Below are 12,100 nucleotides of genomic sequence, written 5' to 3' on the forward strand. Positions count from 1 at the left end.
GAGATGCGTTGGGGCGCTACTTTGGTCCCTCTGGACGGTTCGAAACAAAATTACGATTGAACACAAATTCCCGGCCCACCCCGCTGATATTATCTTCAAATGTCATATTTTCCTTCAGGTTTGGGCACCGCTGGGGAAGAAGCGTGACATCGAGCACATGAAAGAGACTATGGAGCTGATCAAGACAACCATGGTGAAGGCGCGGCAAGGGATGATGGCTGCACCATGAACCTCCTCGTTTTGCTAGCTTTGGCCTTGATGTTTCGCATTTGTGATATCGAACTTGTGGCTGCGATCTCCTTAGCTATATCTTGAGCCATGTGCTCGTTTGACTGTCTTTATTTGGCTTGTAAGACTCTATGTGGATTCTGCCTGGTGGCTTTATTAAGTTAAAGCCGGACGCTGCTAGCGTCTATGTTCCAAAAAAAAGGTGTGCACTGCATGATTAGGAGGGAATCTATCAGCACATACGCATGCAGGCAAAAGCAAGCGGCAAGAGGTGGGCAGAGAGCAAACACGTATATGACCTGCAACATACTATATACCATTGTCCCTTTGTGCCTGTAGCTAGCATCCCTGCATCTGCATGATCATCATCGATCCATATGTCACGTCGTTTGGCAGGACAGACCCACCCGTCGATAGGCTAGCGTTCGCGCCGTGCGGACCATGCAATGATCATATGGCACACACATGTGCCAGAAAGAGAACATTTGCAACAACGTTTATGCATAGGAGGAAAGGCACAAATCCGACCGATCTTCGGACCAACCAGTACCTTGCTTGGTGAGAACTTTTCAGCAGCAGGTTGCATATGTGGGCAGGCTGCCATGCCATGCATGATAAAAGCATCTTACAATCCTGTACATGCATGCATGCCTTTGCTGGGCTTGCCAGCACAATGCCCTAATTTGTTTGCATGTGCAGCTAGAACCCTAGCAGCACTGTGTACATGTCATGCATGGAAAAACCTACTGTCCGCGAGGCTCTGGTATATAGTGCGTGCGTGCAAACAGTAGTACATACAAGGTGACAATGGAATGTCCAAGAAACAGAATGCTTCCAAGCATGCATCATGTGGACGTGGTAAGAGTAATACTACTCTATACATATACTGCTACAGGTTGGCATGCATATGGTTTTCATATATTTGCAAAGCTTGATTGACATCTAACAGATCCATATGCATAATATACTATAGCATATAAAGTTGTAAACACACGAGCGGCGATCCCATGTTCCTCACCTCTGCGGTTCATCTCCCCTCGCCGCCGCCGTCGAGAAAATATGTTGTACATATAATTACACACACCGATCAAAATAAATTTCTTCCTCAATCATTGCCCTTGTACACTCCTAAATTACGGGTGATTTGTTTGTATGGCATGTATGACTACGACTCTACGAGCGACTTAGGCAGGTTCATGCATATCAGGGAGCATAATTGCTACAGAGAGTATGGATACAAAACGACACACCGACTTGTGGATTAAACTGTGCTCTCATGAGTCACATATCCTGTGACTCATCACAAATTAATTAGTATATAATCCACCATTGGTTGTGTTGTGTGGAACCTATAGCTAGCTGACGCATGTACAAATTAAGGTTTATTGAAAAGTATATGTAGGAACTAGGAAGCATCCTCTGTACATAAATGTATATGTCCCTCCAGATCTGCACGTCACATGCAATCGTATTTTACTCGGAAATATTGAAGGAGAATACACCTTGTCCTTTATGGTCACATGAATAGCCCACCTACCTGCCCAACAAAACAGAAAACCTAAGGGCAACCACCACCTTTAAAAAAAACTAAGGGCACCCACCAGCTCCCCAAAGATTGATCACGCCAAATTTCATGGTCCCACCTGTTCCTCTCTCTCCACCCCCTGTTCTACACACACTGAAAAGTTAGGCATGCATATATGGATCTCATAAATTCTAAAAAATGTAGGAACGTTATGTTTTTCTGTAATTCCCCTAAGATAACTACGATAATTTGTACGAGAAACTAAGAGCGTCCTAATAAACCTAGTAATCACTAAAGATTCGAGTTATGGCGAGAATTTTCCCATCTAGTGTAGAGCACGTAAAGAATAGAAGCATAGCGTTACAAAAATAAGCAAAGAACAAAGACATTGAAAAATTCTTATGATTATAACCCATGTTGAAAATATTTCCAAAATTTACCACTCTCCCGAAATCCTTTGAAGAAATTTTATATCAAAGAGTATAATAATACAAACACAAATGATATGTTGTTCTTGAGTAAATAGGGAACAAATCAATATAATGACATAGGGAGACTAAGGACAATTATGGACCGATAACTTTCTTCAGGAAGTTTATAGCAAGAACGATGTATAGATACAACGAGAAATGAAGATTCAGTTAATAATAAGAAATAGAGCGCATCTTTTATGAAATCAATTGAAAAAGATAATACATTAATTTCTCTGTTTTACCATGTCTTAAGATCACCACTTGCATAGACAAAGGAAGCACTAAATATAAGAAAAATAAATATGGACCAAACATGCGCGACCCTATCACATGTGTTAACCATTCACAAAGCATTATTGTAGAGTTGGAGCAATCCAATTGTTACATTCTTGGTTTTTCGGTAGACAGTGAGTGTATCCAGTAGAGCAGTAGCAAACTAACAATACATTCCATCACGTAGAGCAAAATATGTTTAAGATTATTAGGAAACTACGCTTATCTTTATCTAGTCACTTTTTTTCCCACTGGTTGCTTGGTGACCTAATGATAACATTAGCAAATAAGGCTGATCGTAATGGGAGTATCATAGGTAGTATCCTGTATGCCAATTAGACAAATTTGATGAGGTGACATAGGATTAAATGAAGAAAGAGAGGGTTGAGTATCATATCATGATACCGTATTATATTAAATGTTGTGCTACTATGTGTCATGCATGCTAATAAATGAAGTCATCTATGATACGAACATATGATACTATGCACTACGGATGTAGTATCATAAAATAGTATCGTATGCATGATACTAGTATATGATACGTGCCATTACGACCAGCCTAAAGGCGTGAATCAATGAAAGAGAGTGTCCTCTAGCGAAGTGTAGCTCAATTGGTCAAGTTGCTTGTGGTGGATTTATTTCAGTATTTAATGCCTTTATTCTTTTATTTGTAAGCGAGGTGCCTGTAATAAATTTGTCAATCTCCAAACTTACCGTTTAGAATAGCCACAATGGGTAGTAACATAGACTAGTAATATGCACATGTTACTAGTCTATGTTACTACCTCTATAGTGGGGAGTAACATATGTGTGTTAACATGCAACACTTCATTAGGCTATACTCATTTTGCCTTAATATGTGTGATGTTACTCATACTACTAGTAACTAGCTATGTTACCATTTTCCTCCATTTCTTCATTTATTGCTTGCCACATCATATATTTTATCTAGATATGTGTGATGTTACTACCTATGTTAGACTACGCACAGTGGGAGTAACATAGGTAGTAACATCACACAACATAGGTAGTAACATCACACATATCTAGGTTAAATAGATGATGTGGCATGCAATAAATAAAGAAATAGATGAAAGTGGTAACATAGCTAGTTACTACTAGTATGAGTAACATCACACATATCAAGGCAAGATGTGTCTATAGCCTAATAAATAAAGTGCTCCATGTTACCGTACATATGTTACTGTCCACTATAGAGGTAGTAACATAGACTAGTAACATGCCCATGTTACTAGTCTATGTTACTACCCATTATGACTAGTCTTACTTCCACTGTGGATAGTCTTAAGTCTCTTGATGCTGCTTACAGGAGCAGGGTGTGTGTCTGTATATACGTGTTTGTGAGCTCTGCGTCTGAACTGTATTTATTTAAAAGAAAAAAGAGTAGCCTCTCTAACTTCCAAAAAAAGTGTAGCCTCTAACTATAAGTATACAGGACGCTCCATTTATGCCCCTTCCCCCCTTGGCTTCCCTACCATCAATCCTCGTTTCTCCTTTCAAGAAAACTCTCCCTGGTCAATTATCATAGCTTTGAGAGCATCTCCCAGCTAGCCAACAAGCTAGGTTCTCCATGGACCAGCACAACCACGGCCAAGCTCCCGCACACCGTGGCGGCCGCAGCAGCGAGGGGGGCGAGCCGACCACGGCACGGTCCCGGTGGGCGCCCAAGCCGGAGCAGATCCTGATCCTGGAGTCCATCTTCAACAGCGGTATGGTGAACCCGGCCAAGGACGAGACGGCGCGCATCCGGCTCCTCCTCGAGCGCTTCGGCGCCGTCCGTGATGCCAACGTGTTCTACTGGTTCCAGAACCGCCGCTCCCGCTCCCGCCGCCGTGCACGCCAGCTCCAGCAGTCCTGCGGCGGCAGCGGGGACGCGGACCAGCTCCCCTCCAACGCAGTCGTGGCTGGCCACGGCTGCCACGGCATTGGCACCTCTCCCTACAACACCATGCAGTACGGGCAGCTGTGCGGCGGCGTGTCGGCGGCCGCGGCCGCGGTCACCGGGGCTCCCCGTTTCTCGGTAGACGACGCCGACGGCGGAGACGATCTTTTCGCCATCCCCCGGCAAATGGGCCTCATGTCACGCGGTGGCGAAAACCAGTATGGCTACACGGCTACCGACGCATCGCAACTAAGCTACCAAGCAACTGGTTAGTAGTAGTTTTAGTTGTTGTACATTGCTACTTTGCTAGTATAGCCCGTATCCATCAAACAAAACCATGCATTGCTACCTTGCTAGTATAGCCCGTAGCCACCAAGCAAATACATATAACCGATGATCATATGTGTGCTAAATTGCTTATGCAAATGATGTGTGGGCATGGCTTCCAGTTCCTGGGACGACGATGCCGGTGTTCATCAATGGCACGGTGTACGAGGTGCCGAGCACCGGTGTGTTGGACGTGGCAGGCACATTCGGGAGTGATGTGATTCTGGTGCACTCCTCCGGCGAGATCCTCCCGGTGAACGAGCGCGGCGTCCTCATGAAGAGCCTGCAAATGGGGGAATGTTATTACCTGGTAATTAATCACTTCTTGTCTAACCAAGGTTAATTGGTAATCTTGTATTCGTTCTCTCCAAGTCTCTAAAACGCTTTATATTTATGTAGAGAGGCAGTATTTCATTAAGTAAATCGACATGACTATTTACTCTCGTTCCTCTGTGTGTTTGTAGGTATTCAGGTCGATCTGATTAATCAGCTCCTATCTAGCAGATTAGAAGAATCAAGGTCGCGGTATATGTATGCAAGGAAGATGCTATAATCAAGCTTCAATGAGAGCGATCTTGTTGTCAAGATCGTATCAGGGCGTTTACTAATGTTGTTCTTGCATATCAGTTTATGTTACTATCTCTGTAGAAATGGTTCCCTTGAGAGTTCATTCTTTCAGTGTTGGCGATGTTGTAGCAGCTTAAATTACTGGAAGAAATAAGTTACCAAATAGTTCTGCGAGAATCTGTTTGGTTCTATTGCATTGCATTAGAGCACCTTCAACAGCAGCTCTATAATAGGGCAGCAGCCAAAATACCAGTTTTTTGGGGCATTTTGACCCAAAAACCACATATCCAATAACAACCATATATGTAAATTTTGTCGCAAAATTTTTTGGGCAGCCCAAAAAAAAGGCAGCTGCGGCTGCAAATACATAGCACTCGGGGTTTTTACTTGGAAAAGACAATGTTTCATACTAAAGGATTCGGGTCCATAACCACGAGTTCCACACGACTGCCGGAAAGCCAAAACTAAGCCGCCTGCAGCCGCTTCCCCTCCCGCGCTGCCCCGCCACCGGATCCGGCCACCACCTCCACCGTCACTGGATCCGCCGTCCCGTGTCTTCCAATCGACTGCAACCACCACAACGCCACCGGCCCGCCGCTGCAGCACCCCATTCGGCAACCACCGCCACCGCCGTCACGGCGACCGAATCCGGCCACCACTTCACTACCGCATCGCCCCATCGCCGGATCTGTTGTCCCTCATCTTCCGGCCGAGCGGCAAAGTGGGTAGTCAAGCATCTAATATTGAAATGCATCTCATTACTGAAGTATATGATATTATGTGAAATTCGTAGGGATGTTATTACTGAAATATATGATATATAAAATTGTAAAGCATCTGGTAACAAAGTGCTTTGATAATTGAAGTGCATCCGGTAATTGTGTGTCACATCCCTAGCTTTACCTTGCACTAGGCTAGCACATGTCTGTTGCAGCATGTTTAAATTTTATTTAAAGCTGAAATGGGGATTGATCAAACCCTAGCACCAGAAAGAACTCAAATAGGTTCAAATAAAATCTTTTTCAAAGAACCCAAAATGCCTTTGAAAATGTTCATGATTTCTGATAAAGGTGAAAACCTCTGCCAAAAATGATGAGCATATTTCTTGGCCATTTATGGATTTTTAGTTAAATCATATTGTATTTGAATTGAAGCATTTAATGCCTATAAATATTTTAAATGCTTCAATACTTATGAAAGCAATTGGGGGCAGTTGGAAATAATTCTAATAGTGCCCACAATTATTTTCAGGATTTTACAAAATGAGTTAGTATTTCTACTAATTCAAAACAAATCAAAATAATTAGAAAACAGAAAATAAAAGAGAGGGAGAGAAAGAACTGGGCACTTACCTGGCGGCCCAGCAGAGGCCCAGCCCAGTGGCCTCTGCCAGTCATCACTTACCTCCCGCCAGGAGGACAGCGCGTGTGGCCGCCGCGCGTGAGCACACGCCTCGCCACCTCCTGCTTGCCGCCGAGCCCCTGGACGCGTGGATGAACGCCCCGGTGTCGTCCCGATCCGCCCGACCTCTCTCACTCTCCCCCTGCTCTCTCCATCGCCGTTCCCCACCTCACTGAACGCGTCGCCGCCGTGCTTCGCTCGCGTGGCCGCCGTCGTCCCCAAGCGCCACCGCCCTTCCCAGAGCTCCACCGTCTCGCGCTACCCTCTCTCGTCGACGCACGCAAGGCAGGGAGCAGCAGAACGTCGCCCCCATCGTCCCCATCGCCGCCTCTACTTCGTCCCCGCCATCGTCGATTCGTCGGCCACAGCGCTTCCTCGGCCTCTTCTTCGACTCCACTCGAACTGTGGTGAGCTCGCGAACGAAACCCCTCTCTCGCCCCGGCCTCGCACGTCCTCTAGTCGCCGTTTCCGCAAGCTCCCGAGCTCGCCACCGCTGGCCATGGCGCCGCCGCGGCTAGAGCTGCTGCAACCTGCGTCCGGGCCCGCCAACGAGCTCCGCACCCTCCCAGGAGACGAACACCACCACCAGCTCTTCCTCCCGTACACCACAACGCCATTCCCGAGCGCGCCGTACTCCGGGCACCACCGTTGTGCTCGCCGTCGTCGCCTCCGGGCCCCTCAGGCCCGGCCTCGACCACCAATCGATGCGGACGGGTCCCCTCGTCCCGCATATGGCCTCGGCCATCGTTTTGGTCGCCGGAGAAAGAATCCCGAGCGCCACCGCCGCATATGACATCGCCGGCGTCAAGCCGCCGGCCTGTTTGACCCTGTTGACCAGAGGTTTGACCTCCCCTGGGTCGCTGACAAGTGGGCCCCAGCCCCAGCTAATCCTAGTTTCGTTTTTAATTAAGTTTAATTAACTCCACTGACATTTTTAGTTAGTAGTAGTTTAACACTAATTAACTTACACTATAGGAATCAGCTATTTTGCCGTCTGCCACGGCGGACGGCAAAGACCTTTGCCGTCAGCCGCGGACGGCAAAAGGCTTCGGCAAAGTAGGCTACGGTAAACAGCTACTTTGCCGTCTGCTTCCTGGCGGCTGACGGCAAAGGCCCTTTGCCGTCTGCCGCGGACGGCAAAGAGAGCGGACGGCAATAATTGCGCTGTCAGTCCGTTAAGTGGCTAACGGCAGGCCTTTGCCGTCCGCCGCTGACGGCAATAACAGTTTGTTTGTTTTTTTTTTCAAGCCAAATTACCTAAACAACACTAAAAAAACTACTCGGCGTCACTATCGAGGTCAATCACGGTCGGGCCGTTGCCGCCGTCATCGTCGCTGCTGGACCGGTTCGCGACGTCGTCCCAGTCCACCGGGACGTCGTCCGAATCCTCTTCCTCCTCCGCCATCGCCGCCTGCGGCACCGCCATCGCCTCGGCCGCCTGGATTGCGGCCGCAATCTCGGAGGCTTCCTCGGCCTCCCGCGCCGCCGCGCGGCGGCTTCTTCCGATGAACACGCTAGGGCCGCGAGCAGTCCGGGCGTGTCCTCCGGATCGCCGTCCTGTCGGAGCGCCGCCACCTCCGGCGGGATCACGGCCTCGGCCGGGGCTGGTGGGGCGGGGCCAGGAGGCGGGGCGCGCCCGCGCCCGCGCAGGCTGGAGGGCCCGGCTTCGCCTGTGATGTCGCCGACGGGGAGCCCACGGGCGGCGCGCTTGAAGGCGCCGATAACGTCGTTGAACCGCTTGCCCTTCCAAAATCGGCGGCGGTTCTTACGGTTGAACCGCCCACCGGGGTGCGCGCTCAGCTCGGCATTCGTAGCCGGCGGGCCCTGCGTGGGGTAGCCGTCGGCGGAGATCCTCCATGGCCGCGGCACCTTCGCCGTCGGCGGCACGAACAGCCCGAACCGGAAGAGATCTTCTGTCTGCCCTTGTGTCAGGCTCGAAGGCCAGACGCCGCCCGGTGCCGCGCCGTCGGAGTCCGAGTCGCTGGACGCCATCCCGCGCAGATCGGTGAAGAGAACGCGCGTGTGAAGAGGGAGAGGAGGGATGGACGGGCGGTGTGACCAAACTCGCCGCGCAGGGGCGGGTTTTATAGCGCCGGGAATTAATGCGCGGCAGGTGAGGCGCCGTGGCGGGGCGGAGCGGGGCATTAAACTGCGGCAGGGAGGCGACGTGCGGCAGCGGCGCGGTCTCCGACTGTGGCAGCGGCGCAAGATGGGACGGGGCGGCGCGCGGAAGACGAGATCCCATGCAGTCGCGTTGACCGCGAGCTGCCGCGTTGACTGTGAGCTGCCGCGTTGATCGCGGGCGAGTGGATAGACCACGATGGTAGGCATGTGCGCAGTGGCCGGCCGGGTCGGTTGGACTACTAAATATCTACGCGTGGGCAGGCGGGTTGACCAGACGAAAAAACTAAACTAAAAGTAATCTAAACTAAAAAACAGAAAAAACAGAAAAAAAGGAGAAGAGGGGTGGGGCTCACCTGCGGCAGGGGTGGGGCACTCGCCGACGGAGGGGCACTCGCCGATGGAGGGGCGGCGGGGTGGCGCTCGCCGACGGAGGGGCGGCGGGGTGGCGCTGGCCGGGCGGAGGGGTGGGGGGCGACAGGGCGGAGGGGGCGATGGGGCGGCGCCGGGCGGCGGGTGGGGGGGCGACGGGGCGGAGGAGGCGACGGGGCGGCGGCGGGTGGGGGGGCGACGGGTGGCGGGGCGACGGCGGGCGGCGGCGGCGGCGGTGGGGTGGGATGTGGTGGCGGGGCGCGTCGGGGAGGAGAGAGAGGGAGAGAACAGAGAGTAACGGGCGGGGGGTCCGGGCCGTTAGGTACTCTCCTCTTTGCCGTCCGCCAGTCTTTGCCGTCCGCCTTTTTGCCTCTTTGCCAGACGGCAAAGAGGTGGGGCGTTAAGTTTTTTCCAAATGGGCGGGGGGTGGGGGCCACCTCTCTCTTTGCCGTCTGCCAGCGGACGGCAAAGAGCTCGCAGATGGCAAAGAGCTTCTTTGCCGTCTGCCATTTCTTTGCCGTCTGCTTTTAGGCAGCTGATGGCAAAGAGCTTTTTTGCCGTCAGCTAGCAGACGGCAAAGAGCTGGCAGATGGCAAATTAGCTGATTCCAGTAGTGTTAGATTAGTTAGTTAGTCACTGACGTGTGGACCCCACTCGTCAGGTTTGACCTGGACCGGCCCTGTTGACCACTGACATCATAGTGACGTCATGCTGACGCAGTAATTCCTTTCTGGAATTTAAATAAATCTTAAATAGTTTATTTATTTCAGAAAATGTTATAAACTTCTAAAAATCATAGAAATTAATCTGTAGCTCCAAATGAAAAGATTTATATATGAAAAATGATCAGAAAAATCCAATCTATCCATCTGTACTGGTTTCATGCATGTTTAAACAATTTAACCTTGCTGTTTAGATCAAAACATGATAATGCACTTTATAAGTTCTTAGTTTGAATTTGAATTTGAACCTTTGGTTCAAATCAACTCAAACCCTTCTGTTCTTAGCTGCATTAGCTCAAATCACAGCATATTGACATGTCATGATCATGCATCATATTGTGCATTGCATTGATTGTGTTCTTTCTGTGTTTGCCGGTGTTGTCCCCTCTCGATAGACGTGGTTCCGACGATGAGTTCGATGACACGGATGAAGAGCTATATGATCTTCGGAAGTGCCAGGCAAGCGAAACCCCCTTGCTCATTCCGATACAATCCCACTCTCTCGCTCCTGCTCTCTTTTACTGCATTAGGACAACAACGATTCATCTGTTACTTGCTGCGGTAGCTGAACCCCTTTATCCTCTGCATGACCTGCCATTGCCACAGTAAATAGATGAAACCCACTAGCATGAGTAGGAGTTGTTTGAGCCCTGATGTGCCTACTCATTCATTCCTGTTTGTCATGCCTGCTATTGCTTAGAGTTGTGTCAGGTCTGATTCATCGGGAATGAATTGGAAAGTTGTGAACATGTCCTACTATGTGAGAGCTAAGTGTGTAAACACGATTTGGTAAAGGTAGCGGTGAGAGGCCATGTAGGAGTACATGGTGGGTTGTCTCATTGAAACCATCCTCAGGAACTGAGTTCTGTGTTTGTGATCCATGAACAGTTACTACCACACATTGGGCTCCGGGCGCTCCAAGCTCTCTCGACTTATTAATCAACCTGATCTCTGTCCAGGAGTTGCAACTAGTTTCTGGTGTTTGTAGGTAGTGTTAGTAGTCTACCAAGTGGTACCCGGTACAGGTGGGCTTGGGACAGACTAGGCACCGTGGCACGGTGTACCAAGCGTAGATCCATCCGTCGATGTGGGCTTGGGAACCCTGCACACATCGTTTGAGGCCGTGAGCGACACCCCGGCCGGATCTCCTTGCGGATGGAACCCGAATAGGTGATAAACCTGGACGAGAGACTTGTGTGGTTAGTTAGGTCGTGGCCGACTCCCTCGCCAGGCTTCCGCTTGAAGGTTGCCGAGGTACACGACGTGTACATGGTGGTAAGTGGCGAGAGTGTGTGTGACGAAGTACACCCCTGCAGGGTTAACATCATCTATTCGAATAGCCGTGTCCGCGGTAAAGGACTTCTGGGTTGCCTATACAGTTCATGGACAAGTGAAAGTGGATACTTTAAAATGCGCAAGATAAGCGTGAGTGCTATGGATGACGTTCTCGTAGGGAGACGGGAGCGGATCCAGAGTGGTGTATTGATATGGTGAATATGTGGACTCGTGTGCGCCACCTCAAAAGAGTTTCTTGCTGTCGTAGTTCAGGTTAGCCCCTGAGTCAAAGCTGGCTTGCTGCAGTTAAACTCCACCACCCCTTTTGTTGATACCGATGCATATGTAGATAGTTCTGATGTAAGTCTTGCTGGGTACAATTGTACTCACGTTTGCCTATTTTATGTTTTGCAGAGAGACGTCAGTCTTGCTAGTAGTTCCGTGTGGACTTCGACGTTTAGCTTGATACCTCAGCTACGATCTTGTGCCCTCGGCAGGATCTGGTAGATAGTCAGGCTTCGCAGCCTTTTTCTTTTGTAGATGTCTGTACTCAGACATGTTAAGCTTCCGCATGTGTTTGACTTGTATGCTCTGAATGTTGGGTCATGAGACCCATGTTTGTAATATCTGGCTCTTCGGAGCCTAATGAATAAATACTATGAGTCGTAGAGTCTTGTTGTGATGCCATGTTGTATTTGCACATATCGAGCATATTGTGTGTATGATTGAAATGCTTGGTATGTGCGGGATCTGACAACCTAGTTGTTTATCCTTGGTAGCCTCTCTTATGGGGAAATGTAGTCTTGTGCTTCCATGAGCCATAGTAGTCCGCTACAGCCCGGTTCACACGAGTCCTGCTAGCCCAGCACTACTGCTCCGGAACACTTGAGTGGCCGGCATGTGATTCACT

General features: G+C 49.5%; 1 protein-coding gene across 1 annotated transcript; it reads left to right on the plus strand.

Annotated features, from left to right (window-relative positions):
* Nucleotides 1-3,983: 3,983 nt before the first annotated feature.
* LOC109786051 (WUSCHEL-related homeobox 10) lies at nt 3,984-5,476 on the plus strand. The gene is made up of 3 exons (XM_020344627.4): nt 3,984-4,673; nt 4,855-5,042; nt 5,197-5,476. Exons 1-3 carry the CDS (start codon nt 4,094-4,096, stop codon nt 5,212-5,214), a joined length of 786 nt encoding a protein of 261 aa, XP_020200216.1. The 5' UTR covers nt 3,984-4,093; the 3' UTR covers nt 5,215-5,476.
* The last annotated feature ends 6,624 nt before the right edge of the window (nt 5,477-12,100 follow it).

The sequence above is a fragment of the Aegilops tauschii genome, chromosome 3 (genome assembly GCF_002575655.3).
Source record: "Aegilops tauschii subsp. strangulata cultivar AL8/78 chromosome 3, Aet v6.0, whole genome shotgun sequence".
NCBI lineage: Eukaryota > Viridiplantae > Streptophyta > Magnoliopsida > Poales > Poaceae > Aegilops > Aegilops tauschii.

Bases quoted from the DNA above. Each gene is read 5' to 3' on its own strand.
- LOC109786051 (XM_020344627.4), top strand. From the start codon at position 4,094: ATGGACCAGCACAACCACGGCCAAGCTCCCGCACACCGTGGCGGCCGC. The intron at 4,674-4,854 runs GTTAGTAGTAGT...CATGGCTTCCAG, and splicing joins ACTAAGCTACCAAGCAACTG to TTCCTGGGACGACGATGCCG.